The sequence below is a fragment of the Melospiza georgiana genome, chromosome Z (assembly GCF_028018845.1).
Source record: "Melospiza georgiana isolate bMelGeo1 chromosome Z, bMelGeo1.pri, whole genome shotgun sequence".
NCBI lineage: Eukaryota > Metazoa > Chordata > Aves > Passeriformes > Passerellidae > Melospiza > Melospiza georgiana.
The window spans coordinates 40,432,864-40,452,994 of NC_080465.1; the positions used below are offsets into that span (position 1 = coordinate 40,432,864).

General features: G+C 40.9%; 1 protein-coding gene across 1 annotated transcript in view; it reads left to right on the forward strand.

Annotated features, from left to right (window-relative positions):
- The window catches only part of MAP1B (microtubule associated protein 1B), a 71,037-nt gene extending 55,806 nt beyond the window's left edge, over positions 1 to 15,231 (forward strand). Inside the window, exons 5-7 of the mRNA XM_058044591.1 lie at positions 12 to 6,537; positions 8,644 to 8,882; positions 10,620 to 15,231. Of these exons, the coding sequence (XP_057900574.1) occupies positions 12 to 6,537; positions 8,644 to 8,882; positions 10,620 to 10,775 (6,921 nt within the window). The 3' untranslated portion in view covers positions 10,776 to 15,231. The remainder of the gene's footprint in view (positions 1 to 11; positions 6,538 to 8,643; positions 8,883 to 10,619) is intronic.
- The last annotated feature ends 4,900 nt before the right edge of the window (positions 15,232 to 20,131 follow it).

Here is a 20,131-nt window from a genome sequence, read left to right on the forward strand (position 1 = left end):
TATAACCATAGATTGGTGAATTGTTGAGCACCACACACCCTGCCAACAAAGCCAGCCTAACTCTTTTCTGCCCTGAAGAAGGGGACTGGAAAAATTCCAACCTTGACAGACACAACCTTCAAGACTTCATTAACATTAAACTCAACTCAGCTTCCATATTGCCTGAGATGGAAGGACTCTCTGAATTCACAGAGTATCTGTCAGAATCAGTAGAAGTGCCATCGCCTTTTGACATTTTGGAGCCTCCAACCTCAGGAGGTTTCTTGAAGCTCTCCAAACCCTGCTGTTACATTTTCCCAGGGGGAAGAGGGGACTCAGCATTGTTTGCAGTGAATGGATTCAATATGCTTATCAATGGAGGATCTGAAAGAAAATCTTGTTTTTGGAAACTTATCCGACACTTGGACAGGGTAGATTCCATTCTGCTCACTCACATTGGAGATGACAATCTGCCAGGAATCAACAGCATGCTTCAGCGTAAGATAGCTGAACTAGAAGAGGAACAGTCCCAAGGGTCTACTACCAACAGTGACTGGATGAAAAATCTGATCTCGCCTGATTTAGGAGTTGTGTTCCTTAATGTACCTGAGAACCTGAAGAACCTGGATCCTAATTTTAGAGTAAAAAGGAGTGTAGAAGAAGCTTGCTTTACTCTCCAGTATCTAAATAAGTTGTCTATGACACCAGAACCTCTTTTCAGAAATACAGGAAATACCATTGACCCTATCATTTTATTTCAGAAAATGGGAGTTGGCAAACTTGAGATGTATGTGCTTAATCCTGTCAAAAATAGCAAAGAGATGCAATATTTTATGCAGCAGTGGAGTGGTACTAACAAAGATAAAGCTGAATTCCTACTACCTAATGGCCAAGAGCTTGACATTCCCTTATCCTATTTCACCTCTGTCTCATCCCTGATTGTGTGGCATCCAGCTAATCCTGCAGAAAAAATAATCCGAGTTCTCTTTCCTGGAAACAGCACCCAGTATAATATTCTAGAGGGACTAGAAAAACTCAAACACTTAGACTTCCTTAAACAACCAATGGTTACACAAAAAGACCTAACTGGGAACATTGCTAGTCCAGCTGTGAAACAAGCGAAATTGAAACAACGAACAGATAGCAAGGAGAGTCTGAAGCCTGCTGCAAAGACACCACCAAATAAGCCTGTCAGAAAGGAATCTAAAGAAGAAACACCAGAGTCTGTGAAGCCTAGTCCAGTACCAGAAAAGCCGCAGAAGCTGGAAAGTAAAGAAAAAGTTCCAGTTAAAAAAGAAAAACCAGCAAAAGTAGAGACCAAACCAATAGTGGTGGAAAAAGACATAGCAAGTAAGGAAGAACAACTAGTGAAATCTGAAATTCCTGAAAAACAAGGTACAGATGTAAAACCGAAAATGTCAAAGGAGAAGACAGTGAAAAAGGAAGTCAAAGCAAAGCCTGAAGAAAAGAAGGAGGACAAAGAAAAACCAAAGAAAGAGGTTTCTAAAAAGGAAGAGAAAACACCCATCAAAAAAGAGGAAAAACAAAAAAAAGAAGATACCAAGAGAGAAATTAAGAAAGAGGTGAAAAAGGAGGACAAGAAGGAAGCTAAGAAAGAAATAAAGAAAGAAGCTTCAACAAAAGAAACTAAAAAAGAAGCTAAAAAAGAAGAGAAGAAGGAAATCAAGAAGGAAGACAAAGAAGCCAAAAAGGACATCAAAAAGCTTCCTAAAGAAACAAAGAAGACAGCTACTCCTTCAAATGAAGCCAAAAAGCCAGCAGCAAAGCCTAAACCACAAAAGAAGGAAGAACCTGCTAAAAAAGAAGCAATAGCTGCTGGAAAGCCAAAGGAAAAAGGAAAAGTTAAAAGTGTGAAGAAGGACCTCAAAGTCAGTGGAGCACAAGCTGCCCTTGCAGCAGTTGGAGCCACAACTGTAGCAGCTGCAGAAATTACAGCTGGTGGAAAGGAGCTTGAAGCAGAGAGATCCCTTATGTCTTCACCAGAGGATTTAACAAAGGATTTTGAGGAATTAAAAGCTGAAGAAGTGGAAACAATAAAAGAAACAAAATCTGAGGTTGCACTTATAAAGGATGATCTGAAACTCACTGGCACAGTACAAAAAGACGCTTTTGAAGTACAAAAAGAAAAATTGGATAATGAAGGACCTGCTGAGTCATCTGATGAAGGCATAACTACCACAGAGGCTGAGGGTGAGTGTGAACAGACACCTGAAGAATTGGAACCTGTGGAAAAACATAAGGTTGATGACAATGAAAAGTTTGAAGATGAGGGCACTGGCTTGGAAGAATCATCTGAAGCAGATTATGAAGAAAAGGCAGAGACAGAAGAAGCTGAAGAACGAGATGAAAATGAAGTAGAAAAAACACAACTGGATGCCACAAAACCATATGTGGAAGAATCAAGAAAAATTCCAGGTGCCTCAGAAAAAGTAATGACTCAAGTAGATATTAACATTAAAGATGAAAATTATATTGAAAAGGCAGATTATGAGGCGTCCGATGAACGAGCTGAAGAAGACCGGGAAGAAGCAATAGAAAAGGCAGAAACTGAAGAGACTGAAGAAGATGAGGAAGACAAAGCAGAAGACATCAGAGATGAAGAAGAAACTGAAAAAACAGAAGCCGAAGAAGATTACGTGATGGCTGTGGTAGACAAAGCTGCAGAATCTGGTGAAGCCGAAGATAAGTATGGCTTACTCATAATTACACCAACTAAGCGCTCTGAGTCTCAGTCTCCCGTGATTGAGCCAGCTTCTTCTATACATGACGAGACTCTGCCTGGTGGTTCAGAAAGCGAAGCCACTGTTTCTGATGAAGAAAATAGAGAAGATCAACCTGAGGAGTTCACTGCTACTTCAGGTTACACACAGTCCACCATTGAAATATCCAGTGAACCAACTCCAATGGATGAAATGTCAACACCCCGAGATGTCATGAGTGATGAAACTAACAACGAGGAAAGCGAGTCGCCCTCTCAGGAATATGTGAACATTACCAAGTATGAGACATCACTGTACTCTCAGGAGTTCAGCAGAACTAAACTTTCTCCACTTCCAGATGCTTTTAATGGGATATCGGAAGGATCCAAAACAGAGGCCACAGAAGGAAAGGATTATAATGCCTCAGCTTCTACCATCTCACCACCCTCTTCATTAGAAGAAGACAAATTCTGCAAATCTGCATTCCAAGATGTATACCGGCAAAGAGAAAGTGAAATCCAAGGCACTGACAAATTAGAAATCAGAGAACCCTATCAAGAAGATGGTGGAAAACATAGTTCAGCCAAGAGTCCAGCTGACAGTTTGTCCCCTCCATCGCCTGTTGCCAAAACACCACTGAGTGAACGTAGCGTGAATTTTTCGCTCACTCCCAATGAGATCAAGGTTCCTTCTGAGTCTGTCCCCACTGCTAAATTGCCTGATGTACACCAAGAAGTTGCTGAAGAGCACTGCGCAAGCCCAGAAGATAAAACATTAGAAGTAGCATCTCCGTCACAGTCTGCTGCTGGTAGTGCTGGCCACACACCTTATTATCAGTCTCCCACTGATGAAAAGTCCAGTCAGCTTCCCTCTGAAACCAGTGAAAAGTCAACAGAAGCTCCTGTTAGCGTTGAGTTCAGTGAAGTTAAAGATGAGTCTGAGAAATGCAGAATAAGCCCTATGGATGAGCCTGTGCCAGATTCAGAATCTCCTATTGAAAAGGTTCTCTCGCCTCTGCGGAGTCCTCCACTGATAGGTTCAGAGACCACTTACGATGCATTTTTGAGTGCTGATTTAAAGTCTCCCACCAGAGATTATAAAAGTCCTTCTGAGGGGAAACCTGAAAAGGAAAAATCACCTGTTCAGATGAGCCCAGCTTCTGAAGCAAGCTCTGTGGGCCTCTTCCAAGAAAAACAAGATGAAAAAAGCATGGAATTTGTGGTAATTAAGGAAGGCTTCAGCCTGGAAAGGAAAATGGAGGATACAGAACCCAGCAGCTCCCAGTCTTCACTGGTCTTGGATGAGCGGAAGTTAGCAGGTGATCTCTCACCAACTCAAATAGATATGAGTCAGTTTGGTTCTTTAAAAGAAGATACCAAAATGTCAATTTCTGAAGGCACTGTCTCTGACAAGTCTGCAACCCCTGTTGATGAGGTTGTTGCAGAAGACACCTATTCCCATATAGAAGGAGTAGCTTCTGTCTCTACAGCATCTGTTGCCACTAGTTCATTTCCAGAACCAACTACTGATGATGTATCTCCTTCTTTGCATGCTGAGGTTGGTTCTCCCCACTCTACTGAAGTTGATGATTCCCTTTCAGTGTCAGTTGTTCAAACACCAACAACTTTCCAGGAAACAGAAATGTCTCCATCTAAAGAAGAGTGCCCAAGGCCTATGTCAATTTCTCCACCAGATTTCTCACCTAAAACTGCAAAATCAAGTACACCGGTGCTTGATCACAGATCTCCTGAGCAGTCAGCTATGTCAGTAGAATATGGTCAAGAGTCACCTGAGCAGTCTTTAGCAATGGATTTCAGTAGGCAGTCTCCAGAATATCCTGCTGTAGCCTCTAGTGTACACCATATATCTGAAAACGGACCAACAGAAGTAGATTATAGCCCTTCAGATATACAGGAGTCTCCTTTTGCACAGAAGACTTCACCTGTGGAACAGTCATCTTACTCTCAAGAGAAAGATATTTCAGAAATTATTTCAGTTTCTCAAATTGAAGCTTCATCCTCAACTTCATCAGCTCATACACCTTCCCAGGTAGCTTCACCACTGCCAGAGGAAACTTTTTCAGGTGGTGTTCCACCCAGAGAGATGTCACTGCATTCTTCTTTTACCTCAGAAAAGGTGCAGAGCCTGGGGGAAAAGCTGTCACCAAAATCTGACCTGTCTCCACTATCTCCAAGGGAATCTACTGCCCTGTATTCTCCTGCAATCACAGGAGCAGTGTCAGCTAGTCACACACCTTTGTTGTTACAGCGTGTGTCTCCTATCAAAGCTTTTGGTTATCAGGAACCCCTATCAAAGCACAGTCCAGAACCTTTACTCAGCCCAGATAAAGAAGATTCAGAGAAAAGCAGCAGGTCACCAGAAGAACTTAGTTATTCATATGAGGCCAGAGAGAAAAGTACGAGGTCACCAGAGAGTATCAGCTATTCCTATGAGGCAGTCGGAAAATCTACTAGATCACCTCAAGCTATGGATTATTCCTATGAGACAAGCAGAAAAACTACTAGGTCTCCTGAGACCACAGATTATTCCTATGAGATAACCAGGAACACTACTAGGTCACCTGAGGGTACAGACTATTCATATGAGATAATTGAAAAAAATATGAGGTCATCTGAGGTCACAGATTATTCTTATCAGATAACAGGGAAAACCACCAGATCACCAGAGGCCACAGATTATTCCTATGAGACAGCTGGGAAAACTACCGAATCACCTGAAGCCACAGATTATTCCTATGAGTTAGCTGGGAAAGCTACCAGATCACCTGATACTATGGATTATTCCTATGAAACAACAAGGAAAACCTCTAAGTCACCAGAAGCCGTTGGCTACTGCTATGAGACAATTGGGAGAGCCACCAGGTCATCAGAGGCCATGACTTACTCTTATGAGACAACTGGGAAAGCCTCCAGTTCACCTGAAGCCACTGATTACTCGTTTGAGACAACTGGGAGAACTAGCACTGGGAGGTCACCTGAAGCTACCAGCTATTCCTATGAAGCAAGTGCACATTTTACTCCGAATAAATCCTTAGCAGAATCCCGTCAAGATGTTGACTTATGCCTTGTGTCCTCTTGTGAATATAAACATCCCAAAACAGAACTTTCACCTTCGTTTATCAACCCAAATCCCCTTGAGTGGTTTGCAAGTGAAGAACAGTCTAAAGATCAGGAGAAGCCACTAACTCAGTCTGGGGGAGCTCAGCCTCCTTCTGGGGGAAAGCAGCAAGGGCGGCAGTGTGATGAAACTCCTCCCACGTCTGTGAGCGAGTCTGCCCCATCTCAGACCGATTCGGATGTTCCCCCAGAGACTGAGGAATGTCCTTCCATCACTGCAGATGCCAACATTGACTCAGAAGATGAATCGGAAACCATTCCAACAGATAAGACAATTACATACAAACACATTGACCCACCACCTGTCCCAATGCAGGATCGCAGCCCTTCCCCAAGGCACCCTGATGTTACCATGGTTGATCCAGAGGCTCTGCCAGTTGAACAGAATTTAGGTAAGCCTTTGAAGAAGGACCTCAAAGAAAAGGCAAAGACAAAAAAGCAGGGCACCAAGACCAAGTCATCTTCTCCTGTTAAAAAAAGTGATGGTAAATCGAAACAAGTGGCTTCACCAAAGCCAGCTACAAAAGAATCTTTAGACAAAATTTCCAGAACAGCTTCTCCAAAAAAGAAGGAATCTGTGGAGAAGGCAACCAAAAATATCTCTAATCCAGAGGTAAAGTCTCGAGGGGAAGAGAAAGATAAGGACACCAAGAATGCAGCAAATACAACAACATCCAAGTCAGCAAAGACTGCAACCACAGGTAAAGACAAATAGTAATGCCCTGGTGTTATGATTTTCTTAGTTGTTGCAGTGTAGTTAGTTTGCTATTATATCAGCCTAAAGTGTGGTTTGTGGCATATCCTCAAAGAAAGTTCAGGTTTTAAGTACAAATCCAGCATGTAAATGCCACATTTAAATGCATGAAAGTCACTACTTTCACTTCTATAATCTGAGAAAATTGTTGTCTGTTTGCCCAGAGAGTACATAAAAGAGAAAGAATTTAATACAATCTGTCTGAACAGTTAACCACCTAATAGCATTAGAAGTACCACTTTTGTAGGTGAAGTAAAATCAGTAGCAAGGTGAACCCTTTTATTCATTGTGAGAAATAAGTAGATACAATTCTCTTTAACATAAATTAATGCAATTTAATATTGTGCGAGGCAAAGTCACTATCTCTCTTTGGATACTCTTATTACTTTGCTGAATTGATTTTTTAAAGCAGCATTTAAAAAAATTTACCATTAGTAAAAGCATTTTGAGTGAAGTAAGCATGTACATCACATAATCCAGTCTTATGCCATCACTGATAACTAAATACACAGAAAGTTAATGTAATTTTGAATGTCTTTTATACATTCTAAGTAGCAAAAAATTGTGAATTAGATTACTGAAGGAGGTATTGCGCTAATAGGTTGTTTCCAGCAGACCTTGTTAGGCACTATTTAGGGGGTACTTTGATTTTTCTGCTGTGAGGACTGATGTTTGTTGAAAGCTTCTTTACAAGGAGCAGTTCTAGAATTCAGCACAACAAACCAGCAGTCAATTGTCCTTAGCTTCCCCGTTTTTGGTAGTCCACTGTTCCTTTCTTACCCCATCATTTGCATCTCTGTTAGAAGATACATCTCAAAGCAGCAATGTAGTTATTCTTGCTGTGCATTTCTGCAGCACTTAAGTTCTATATTAAAGTCATTAGACATACTTCTCAGGTATATGTTGAAATAATTTGTAATGACATAAAATTGCAAAAATATAGCAACAAGTATCATAATCGGTGTTGGTATGTACAAATTAAAATGATAACTGAGATTTCTTTTTTATCATCAAAGATGATAACATATTTTTTAACAAAACCAATAGCAAAACCTGTCTAAATCAGGAAATCTTATCACTTCATTTGGCATTTTGCCCTGTGGTGTGTGTCCGAACATGCTAGACAGCTGTAAGGGAGTTTTCTGGCCTTACACTATTTAACCCTAAATTGATCATATTGCTCAGATAATGGTTTACCAAGCTTAATCAACATGAGAAAGCTAATAAACCATAAACATTAATCATGTAGGTAAAATTACTGACTGAAGCCCGATTTTTAGTTTACACCATTATTTTAGAGCAAAAGATGCGATTTTTTGTGTAATAGCTTTAATGTGTTTACATGTTGCACTTCATTTTGACTGAAGCCCTTAGAACAAGTACCATATATACTGTGTACAGCACCAAAGAAACGCTTCCCCTTACTTTTTGTGATAATTAGCTATTTTGTGTATGCAAATAAGGGTACAGCAGGCAGACAAATACTTGACTCTATTCCCTGAATTGCTTTGCAACTTCCTCCTTCCAAGTTCCTCTTTGTGCTCATGTGTAGTAGCTTCCTGATGCATCTGTAAGGCAGCCTGAGTGCATCAATTGCTATCATGTCTTGCTATGTACCTCAGATTTCAGGACAGCTTCAAATTTCCATGGCCTCCTGTTTGATACAAGATTTTATGATCAGTCATACCCTAGACTTTCAAAAACCTGCACTTCTTCATCAGGAAAATAATAGCACCATTTACTGAATGGCAATTCAGTAATCACAGCCCTGCATAGTAATTGTTGGATAATAGTAGTATATTACTGGAAAAGGTTCAGCCAAATTTTTGTTATATGGTAGTGATTTTTTATTGTATTATATAGTTCCAGTTTTTCAGGTTTTTGCTCCTGTTAAAATCATAATTGGGGTACAACAAAGCTGTAACTTGCCATTGTATGTAGGAGGGTAATTCCATAATTGGACACATCTCACCTCAGTGGTTATAACAGTAATTAATAAATACATGCTTTTAACCACCCTGTGATATATTCTTTTGTTGTTTGGTTTCCAAAGGACCTGGGAATACTAAGGTGGCAAAATCTACAGCAGTGCCTCCAGGACCTCCAGTGTATTTGGATCTGGTGTACATTCCCAACCACAGCAACAGCAAGAATGTTGATGTTGAGTTTTTCAAGAGGGTGCGGTCATCCTACTATGTGGTGAGCGGGAATGATGCCGCGGCCGAGGAGCCAAGCAGGGCTGTTCTGGACTCCCTGCTGGAGGGCAAGGCACAGTGGGAGAGTAACATGCAGGTAGGCTCTTCATTGCTATCTCAGTCTGGAAATCTAACCTTTCTCAGCTATGAGAAACTAGAGCACCTCTGGCACAGATGGTGGCTGCCAGAGAATGGGGCCCTGGGTTGGTTTGAAAGACAGGTGTCTGCCAAGAAAGGCAGGAACCTCCTTTGGAATGGAGAATATGATGAGAGGAAGGAGGACCTGCACCCAAGACCTTTTACCCAGAGCAATTCTCGTGGTATCTCTGTCCTTCCCAGACAAACTCCCAGGTAAAAATAGAGAGTAGCTAGCTGCACTCTTCCTCTGAGGTGTGGTAACTTCTTTTGCCTTTCTTAAGTACCCCATCATTATTATCTCCTACCAACATATCTGGGAGAAAATTCCTTGAGAGAATGAAACAAAAGGAAGAATCCTAAACCCCAGCAGGCACCAGTGGTGTGTGAAGCAGAGCTGCACTGCTGTCCCTTCAGACCAGTTCCTGGTTTTTAAAACAGTTAAGAACTGGTTTATAGGGCCAGCTTGGCCATCTCATAATTTTACTACACCACATACATGATCTGAGTTTGGCATTGTTGCAGCTTTAAGTAGGGAAGAAATGTTTCACACTTCTTAGAGAAATTACATGCATTTGGAAACTTTATGTGCCTTTGCATTATGATGAATAAGTAAAAAAAATATTTGTCTGTAATCTGAAGAGTTATCAGTGCAGATTGCAACCTTATACTTCTCTTGAAAGATCATCTCAGCACTGTGAGAAACCAGCCTCACTCTTCAACATTTTTAAAAGTTTAATAAGGATAAAAGGGACAGTAAACAGCAATGGGTGTGTAGCTGTAGCTAGAGGCACACTGGCTAATCATAGCAAGTCTTCTTATGTACTTTTTCATTGCATTAGTCAAATACATATTCATACAGATTAAACATATTCAAACACTTCTTTAAACTTGTTTATATGTTCCAGGGATTCTTTAGCTTGGTTCAACCGCTGACCCATCTTTTTAGAGTACATGCAGTAATCATGGATGTGATTTTGAGAGTCGTGTCTCATTTTCTGTGGTTTCAGCAGGCGATAGTGGTAGTTGAAGGGTCAGTGGCAGTGGTCTTTACATCTTTACAAATGTTATCTGACTATGCAGACCGTTTTAGCTATTTCCACAAGTATTTTAAATCAACATCAGCTATTTCACAAATTCATCTGATTTTCTCACTTCTGTCAGTTAGTTATAAAAACAAAGACATCAGTTATTATTCCACAACTACAGTTACTTCTGCATAAGTTAACACATAACATCCACTTTAGTATTTTGTGAGAGCCTAAACTATAATTTACGTTTACCACACTAAAATATACAAGTTACACTGGGACCAAGACACTGCCCCAAAAAGCTGACAAATTATACTATATTAAATGCACATAAAAGTGATTACAAATTGTACTATATCAAAATTGTGGTGATGAAATATAATTTGCAAAAGTCAATACATAATAGTGAAAGCCAAGAACTACATAGTTATTTATAATAGCACCTTACAAAACCAACATTTTATTTTTATAAACCTTATTTTCAGTCATTCTACCTTACCTACATGTTGATTTCTTTTTATCCATCCATTTATTCAAGTAATTATTGCATAAAAATTCACTCTTTCTGAAAGGGAAACATACTTGTTGGCTGGGGCTTCTTGAAAAGACATTTTACATATCAACTGTTTCTGTGGTCCATTAAATAGGACTTTTACTTCATGTTGCAGGTGACTTTAATCCCAACCCATGACTCAGAAGTGATGAGGGAATGGTATCAAGAGACCCATGAGAAGCAGCAGGATCTCAACATCATGGTTTTGGCAAGCAGCAGCACTGTTGTTATGCAAGATGAATCTTTTCCTGCATGCAAGATTGAGCTGTAAGAACAAGACCGTGCATCACAAGATTAAACTGCGTTTCCAGAAATTCTTCAGTGTGAAAACACCTTTCCTGAAAATTCAAGTCATCTATTTCAACTGCTGAACTATATACCTGCCAAATGCTATACTGTGTCACAGTGATGCAAGTCACTAATATTTTTCAGTCTTTGTTGGTTGCTAAGGGAAATAACAGTCTTCCCACAGTAGAGTACAAATTACTGCGAAAATACAGATCCAGTTGCATCTCCACTGAACATTTTGAAACCATGCACTAGCAACCCCAATTGACTTTTGCCAGGTAGAGGCATTTGCCCTCTAAAGAAATACAAAGAGACGAAGAGAGAGGGGTAGGAGGAGAAAGTAGTATATTATTAGGTCTGCATTAGTCTCGTGGCAATAGATGTATCGCTTACTAGAGTCTGCTTGTGTTCTCACATGAGAAGAAAGTCTTAAATTTTTATCAATTTGAGCTATCACTATGGGGATCCTTTTTTTAAAGAATTAAGTTAGCTCAAACATAAAAAGAAAGAGAACATGGCTAGGAAGGGATGTATGACCTAATCACTCATCAGCAGCTTTTCACTTTAATTTGAACTCTGCATACTGACACACCCTAACAATCATAGGCCAAATATGCATGTAGCCTGCACCCCATCCAGAAGTCTAAAACTTTCTTACAACATGCAGAATTGTTAGTCTAAGGCATGCTTCCAGCGAAAGCCCACTCACTCCAGCCAGAAGTGACCAGTCCACATGCTTGAAAACACCCATGTCCACTGTCGATTAACTGAAGCAAAATACCAAAGCGGTCGGGAGTACATACAGTAGACAATTTGCCTTAGAAAGTGACTTGAATGTACAAAGAAACTTGATGCACTTATTTTTTAATGCTGAGACAGCAATTTATAAAACATCTGTGTAGGATCATAGTTACACCAGTAAAGAAGCGTGAGTGTGCATGTGTGGTATTAGGAACTTATCTGACTGGTCAAATGGTTTGGTGCTATGAATTACATATGTGAACACTTCACAGATGCACCTGGACAGCTCAACAAGGCAAGATGAGCTTTTTTTTGAAGGCTCCTTTCGTACTGTGGAAGCAAGATAGAAGTGGTGTCTAGTATCAGAGTTACAAAATTTAGTGAAACATTCAGAACAATGGAAAAGGTTACCTGTGAGCCTGTACAGTATTCAGCCTTCCTTTGTCCTACCTGATTTTATTTGTTTAATTTAAGAGTGAACATGGGAACAAATGTACAGAAGCCTTTCTTTTTAGTGCTGCATGAACGTTTAATACATGACTTGTAACAAACATTTTCATTTACAGGTAAATGCAAAGAAAAATTTTTCAGGTGAAGGCATTCTTTTTAGTAGTTTTGTAAGATAAATGAGTAGTGTTGTTTAAGATTCTAGTGAGAATTGATATTGAGGTAAAATTTATTGAAAACAGTCAACTGTCAATGCCTTTTTCAGGAGATGGGTATGGAAGGATACCCTCATAAAATTATTCTGTTGATGGTGACAGAAAATGGGATTTGAGAAGTTGATTGCCCAATACTTAAAAGGTTATAACTTACATTCTCAACCCTCACAAGATCTTGGAAAAGGATAGAATAAGCAATAAGCAAAAAGTACCTTCTCTTCCCTTTTCCTTCCCTTCCTTTTCCTTCTCTTCCCCTTTGCTTTCCTCTTTCCTCTGCTCTTTCCTTTCCTCCTCTCTTTCCTTTACTACTCTCTCCTCCTCTCATATCCTCTTTTTTAACTCTTTCACTTCCTTTCCTCTTCCTCTTGTTGCCTCTTCCTTTACTATTCTTTTTTTCTTCCTTTCCTTCTTCATGCCTCCATTCTTTTCCTTCTCTATACTGATTGCAGAGGAACAGCACCACTGCTCTGTGATTTAAGACAGTTTGGATTTTTTAGTCTCAGAAATTTTACCCCAATTAAAAAAATCTTGTTGCATTGTAGAAGGTCTGCAAATCTGAATTTAAGAAGGTGTAAAGGCCTACAGCACGGAGTTATGTGCTGGTTGTATGAATCACCATTATGGCTAAGTTTTACAATGTAGTGAACTATGACCTCATTTTATTTTCTCTACTTGTAATTTATTTTAATTTTACATTGTTAGGATATTTTTGTTTAATAGGTGTATGTTTGCACTCCTAATTTTTATGAGGGTTTTTTCATACTGGTTTAGGGTCTTGTAAATGTGGGCTTCTCATGCCCATTTAATGCTGTGAATTACTGTTTGTCAGTGGTTGGGGTTTTGATTTATTTCTAATGCCTTCTCTTTTTGTAGATTTCTCTAGCAATGCTGTTTTATTTATTGCTATACCTGTAAAGTAGTTAAGAATAACTCAGAGTGACTATGGCACAAAAGGCAGATGGAAATGTATTGTGAAAACAAGCATGTTTGCTGGGCTCATGTAATTCACTTTAAAATGCTTTTGTAATACATAGTCTACAAAGATATGGGATATCTTTGCAGACTATGTAGTATAATTTTGCAGGTATGTTCTGCAGAATTTTTGGCAGAATAGTTGTACTGTTTCTACAATTCTTTCTGATTTGTCTATTTTATTATATAGTTCAAAATTCAAACCTTTTGAGTGGGTGGGAACAGATTTTCTGATTTTCTGACAACACCTGACATGGTTTGTATCTCTGCTTTGGTAGAAAATTGTTTTAAGTACAGTGGTAGTTTTGTGACTAATCTCACTTATGCCACTCACTCCTGTGAATCAGGAGCAATTTCACTACTGTCAGGGAAGTTACAGTCATCTGATCCTATTGTAAATTAAATTGGAATCAAGCCTTAAATATGCCCAAGCAAATTTAGGATGGCTGAAACATTTGTTTTACTTCTGAAATAATAATTATAATTAGACACATGTACATTTGCTTTTTTTGCTGCTACAAGAATATTAAAACCATAGTCTGGCTATTCTGAGGTATTGTAATGCCTATTCCATCCACTCCCTTCCAAATGGCAATGGTACCTAGATTCAACACTGCGATGAGCTCCTCCATTGGCTCCTCTTGCCCTTAATGACTTTCCTGCCTGTGGATCTAATCTACCTGTGCTAATCCTAGTGCTACACAACTAGTTTAGTGTAACAGTCATCAAAATGTACTGTGTACATGAACGATGAGTGCTGTTGATCAGCATAGATTTCTAGGAGCATGGTTTGTTATTGATTACTCTAATTGTAAAGATTCAATATCTGAGTGCAAAGAACACTCCATTTCAATGATGGTATTACCCATAACAGCATTCCCAGTCATGATCTTTATGCTATTAATATAATGCTTCATAATTCAATGAAGAATTAACTTTGGGGATCCCATCCCACTCTTGTACTTGGACAGGGCCTCTCTTGCATGCCTTTTCAAAGTCCTGTGGTGGGCCTGACTCATTGACCTCTATTTTCACCCCATCTTTCATAGAAATCACTTTTGATTTTTTTTTTTACTTATTTTACATACTGTGGTGAATGGAGATAACTGTGTATATGAATGTTGGGGTTTTTTTAATTGTCTATGATAGCTTATGCATTTAGGAGAGTTCTGGTACTCTTTTACTAAGATTTAATAAATTTGTTAATTGAATTTTCAATCCCTCCCAACACAAGCAAATGAGTTCCAAAGAGCACTTGCTGTGCATTTGGAACATTTCTGTCATGCGCTTCTCTTTGTTCATCTGTCGCCAGAGGTTCTTGCTCAGTAATGATGTTTATGAGAGAAATAGTAATTTTCTTGGTCTGGATTTACTAGAATATGAAAAAATATAATGTTTACCCTTGAAAGAAAAGCTTTCATCATTTCACTTAATAATTGAACAAAACACTAAAATCAACTAGGGGTAAGCATTTCTTAGAATGCAATTATATTATTTACCTGGTTTAAAAATGTTTGCTATTTTAAATTTGAAAAAAAAGAAAAAACCTCTTGTTTGTTGGGACTTTACAAAAAAATTCTTTAAAAAAGAGTAACTAAATAAAACAATAGCATAAAATATAGAAAGAAAAAAATTTAAGAAGCAGCTTCTCTCTACTAGGCTAACTAAGTGCTCCAGAAGGCAGGAGCTACCTCTTCAAGACTGGGCTGTAATCTCAATGTAAAAGACAAAATCTGAAATATGCTTTCACGCATTTGCATGCAGCCATTATCTTCCAAACTATGGAAAGAAAGTCTTGTGGCTGGCTGAGAAGCACCTCACACACCTCCTCTCTCTTGTTCTGAATGGTGTTTGTGTCAGTCTGCAGCTGTGTATGGTATTATGTCTTATAATCCTGCATCACTTCTATTCTATCCAGTCATATCTAATGTAGAAAATTAGTTTCCAGTGAAAGTAATATGTAGTGCTTTTATGATATTTGTGTGCAATATCCCCTCTTCCATTGAGGATATTTGATGTAAAGGAATCAAACTCAGTTCCACAATAAAATACAAAAGTGCTAAAGTGGTGTTGACATGTTTCTTGTCTTTGTGTATGTATGTATCTTTAAGTTCTCTCTTTCTCTTAGTCATGATTACCTAGTCTATGGGGTTTCTTCTTTTTCTGAAGATCAGTGATTATTTGAATGCCAGATAAACCCCAATCTCTCTTTAGTAATTGGAAGATAAATGTGGAAGAATACTTTTATCTTGTGGTGTGAAACGTTACCATGATGTACCATGACATGGCTTCTCTTTGTTGTTCTCATTCCTGTACTCCCCAGGAGAATGAGAAAGCACCTAATTTTCAGTAACTACACAGTCACAGATGATGCCAAATAAATTTACATCAAACTGAGTCCACCATGAGGTCTTTCCCAAAGTTGTTGCAGTTCAACAAGAGTGTGTAGCTTGTCTGCAGTACTCATGGACCCTTCCTGACCATCACTGCCCATTCGTCTTGGTTGGAGGGGACAGAGTGGGGGGAAGCTGAGCCCTCTGTTCAGTTTTTTACTGTATAAATGTTCAGCTTCCTCTACTGCTGTTGAGGGAGGCTGTAACATCAGGCTGTCTACCTTTGTAGTGGCTTGCTGCTGCAATGGCCTCTGTACTGAGATTGCAGTAGTCAATGGTGATGGCATGAAAGCGGGTAAAGCCTGGAGCAACAAAATGCAAGGAGTGCTCACCCCCAGGAGAAGCAGAGGTCCTGTGGGATTTCCTCCACCCTCAGACAGCAGTCCCTTTTTGCAGGCCCTTATTTATCTCCAAAGTCCAAGGGTTTCTTTCTAGCTTCTTATGACTGTAAGAAATGCTGTACTTTGCTTGAATTGGGCTGAGCATGGTGAAATAGGGAAAAATTAAGACTAAATGAGGGAAGTCAAGTGCTGCAAATCTTATAATTCTGCATATGTGTACATCAAGGTTTTCTAAGCTTTGTGGTAGAGTAACGGATGCTACTTAAAATATATTAAAATGATTGTGCAAAGGAGACCAGGTCAAGCTTCAATCCCAGTCATTTACTTGCAGCTGCATAGCAAATTTGTGGTTTTGCATAGGTGTAACAGGGGCCAGGCCTACCTGGTATGTGGTGTTTGGCTTGCTGTTTCCAGATGCCACATGAAAGCTCCTTTCTTCAACACAGCTTAACAAATTCAATTAGCTTATGAGGTATTATTTCAGATTCCATGGGAACATGATGGTTCCTCAGATCTTTTCAGTCTATAAAAAATGGGGGATCTATCTTGTGGCATCCTAGACCAGTAGACTATTCATTCTTGATTTCTAGTGTTCTGAGGGTGGGAGGAAATTTTAGCTTTTCATTGTTTCCAATGTCTTGGTTTGAAAAAACAGGTGTCTGCTAAGGAAAGCAGGAGCCTCCTTTGGGATGGAAAATGTAAACACCCTCCCTCTGAATTATTGTAATTTTGAAATTAAGGGGCTCTCAGGCAAGGCTATGGGAGTAGGAATAATAGTTCTCTATTAGGAAAAACATAAAAATAAAAATGCAGTAATACATAACAACACTGATAGAATCAGAATATTACCTTATTGGTATAAATACCAATACCCTTATTGGTAGCAGTCTGATTAGATGGTGGCTGCAGTCCTCCTGGAGTGACAGATGTGGTTCTGTTGAATCAATGAGCCTATAAAAAGGGAGTACATTTCCTCTGAAGGTCCAGTGGCAGTGTAGATGGGCCTGGTCTTCCTCTGGGAATCCAGTGGGAAAAGGCTGCTTTGGTGTTCCAAATATCAGATTACATCCAGGTAGGAATGGCTGGCTCCTCCCCATGGGCAGAGCATCTCACAATGGGATTATGTAATTTTATCAGCCATGCAGTGACACTCAATGGCCCATTAACAGAAGATATTTCACAGAGGGAGGATTGGTTGTGGAAGAGATAAAGAAAAACTGCCCCACCTGGTTTTAACAGGTGGCCCAATTAACAGGAGATAACTGCCCCACCTCCAACAGATGGCAATAGAATACACACCCCTGGCCAATCCTGCATTTGCAACCTAAAACACCCAGGATGTGGCAAAAAAGAGGTGTTGAGGGGTCCTATGATGCTTTCTAAAGCATCTCTAAGCCCAAAAGCATTGCCCATGTCCGTAATTTAGCAAGCAGTTTTTGACTGCTGCCTGCTGTTGTAATCACTATTCATCTTCCATAGATGTGACTAGTCTGCACTAGCACGTACCATCCTCTGTTGTGCTGTGTGTGTCTTCTTCAACACCATCTCCCACAGCACACTCCTGGAAGAGCTGGCAGCCCTCAACTTGGACAGGAGCACTCTTTGCTAAGAACTGGCTGGATAGCCAGGCCCAGAGAGTGGTGGTGAACAGTACTGCATCCATCTGGGCTCTAGTGGTGTCCCTCAGGGATCAGTGTTAGGGCCCAGTTCTATTTAGTACTTTTATTCATGAACTTGATGAGGGGAATGAGTTTACCATGATCAAATTTGCAGATGATACTAAGCTGGAAGTGAGTGTCAATCAGCTGGAGGGTAGGAGGGCACTGGAGAGGGACCTGGACAGGCTGGATTGATGGGCAGAAGCCAAAAATATGAGGTTTAACAAGACCAAGTTCTGGGTCTTGCACTTTGGCTCAACAGCCTCAGTCAGAGCTCCAGGCAGGGGAGGGAGTGGCTGGCAGTGGTCAGGCAGAAAGGAACCTGGGGATACTGACTGACAGCAGCTGAGCGTGAGCCAGCAGTGCCCAGGTGGCCAAGAAGGCCAATGGCATCCTGGCCTGTGCCAGCAATGGTGTGGCCAGCAGGAGCAGGGCAGGGATTGACCCCCTGTACTCAGCACTGGTGAGGCTGCACCTCAAATCCTGTGTCCATTTCTTGGGCCCTCAGTTTAAGAAGGACATTGAGGTGCTGGAGCATGTCCAGAGAAGGGCAACAAGATTGGTGAAGGGTCTGGAGGTCAAGCCCTGTGGGGAGCATCTGAGGGAGCTGAGGTTGTTTAGCCTGGAGAAGAGGAGGCTCAGAGGGGACCTCGTCCCTCTCTACAGCTCCTAGAAGGAGGGTGTAGCCAGGTGGGAGCTGGGCTCTTTTCCCAGGCATCCAGTCACAGGGCAAGAGGACGGAATCCTAAAGTGCATCAGGGGAGGTTTAGGTTGGACATTAACAGGTATTTCTTCACAGAAAGGGTGATTGGGCATTAGAATTCCCGGGGAGGTGGTGGAGTCACTTTCCCTGCAGATTGGTCCATCACCTGTGCTTGTGAATCACACAGAAAAGATAATTGAAATATCTGGAGCTTATCCCTAATACAAACAAAGCTAAACATACATAACAATGCCTATATGCACTAGAGTTGTGTCCTCTGTACCTGTTAAGGTCCAGAAATTAATTTTGATTGAGCTTTTACAAATCTCATGTTATTTTGCCGCTGCTCACCTATGTCATAGTTTGATGCTGGTGCAATGCCAGTGCCCCCTGAAAATTACACTCCCCATGGTATCTGCTGTGAGATGTGACCAGGAATAAACAAAGCAAGCCCCCACTTAGAAATAAAGAAAAGAAAACTTTATTAACTAAACTACAACTACATGTAAAAAGAGACACACAGGAAAAACGAAAACCTTCCAAAAACATTTTCTCCTCCCCCCACCAAATTTTCAATAAAACCATCCCTCAGATCACCAACTCAGTCCATCACCACCCTTTAGATAATCAATTCTCAGTTAATCAAGAGGAGAGGAGTCTTTCTTGTGCCATAGGCTTCCCCAGGAAACACAGCTGAAACCTCGTGTGCTTCCATGTCACTCGTGGCACCGCCTGGAGAACATCTGCCATCGTGACCTCTTCCTTCCATGCCCAGTGCTCTCACCACTGCACATGGAACAGAGCTGCTTCTAGGGTTGTCCTTTTAAGGATGCTTTGTCCCGTTCCAAAAAGAGCACAGTCTCACCTTTGGGACACCTGTCCCCCCCAAATTTCACCCCTTGGGGCCGAGGGGTCTCAACACTGAACCCTCTTGGCTCTGAACCATTGCCTCCCCCTGGATGCAGTCTCTGTGTCACAGGAAACATGGTTCTGTCCATGGCTATAAGAAGAAAAGTCCAGCTAAGGCCACTCCATCATCTCTTCCCACCTAAGATTCTTCTCTAATCTTCCGCCATCTTTCACTTCCCAGACCTTCACACTTGCACATTTCCTTCTTCCATTTCATCTCTATCTCTCTTCTAGGAAAGGTTAATGTTCTGCAAAGTTTTCATTGTCCAAAAAAGGGTTAAAATCTCGGGCTCTGCCTGCCCAAAACTCCCACAGCAGCCGAGGCCGACACCTTCTCGCTGCACCCCCTCTGGCTCCTTCTCAGCTGTGCTGCCAGCACAGGTTATCAAGTTCCAAGGTAGCAGGCTCAGGCACAGGCTGTACCTCTCTCTCTCTCTCGGGGGGGCTGCCCGATGCCTCCTGGTGCTTCTCCCACCCTTCCATGCCGGGGCCTCTTCACCTCCCATCTCTGTCCAAGGCCCAGCCTACCTCACCCGGCCGCATGGCTGCCCAGCAGCAGCAGCTGGACCAGGGAGAGATCCGAACTCTCTCCTCACTGGAACCCAAGAGAGCTTCCCCTGGGAGTGCTCTGCTTTTAACCCCTGTGTTCTCAGAGGTGTATCCAATGTCCCCAGTGGTCACACCAGGTGCCAATATTCCAATCTGAACACCTATTGGTGTGACCACAGCATATCCCAGAAAACTTACTTCCTCTCAAACCATGACACTTCCCTAACAGCTGAAGGTAAACCGAACCACCAAGTCAATTAAATACTTAATATGAACCCTCCTCGAGAGTGCAATTCAGCATTCCCAGGCAGAATTTAGTTTCCAAAGATGAAATTATACCAGGAGTTACCCTCTGTAAGGATCAGAACAGGCTTGAAAATTTCTTTGCCCAAATCATTTAAAGGAGAAATG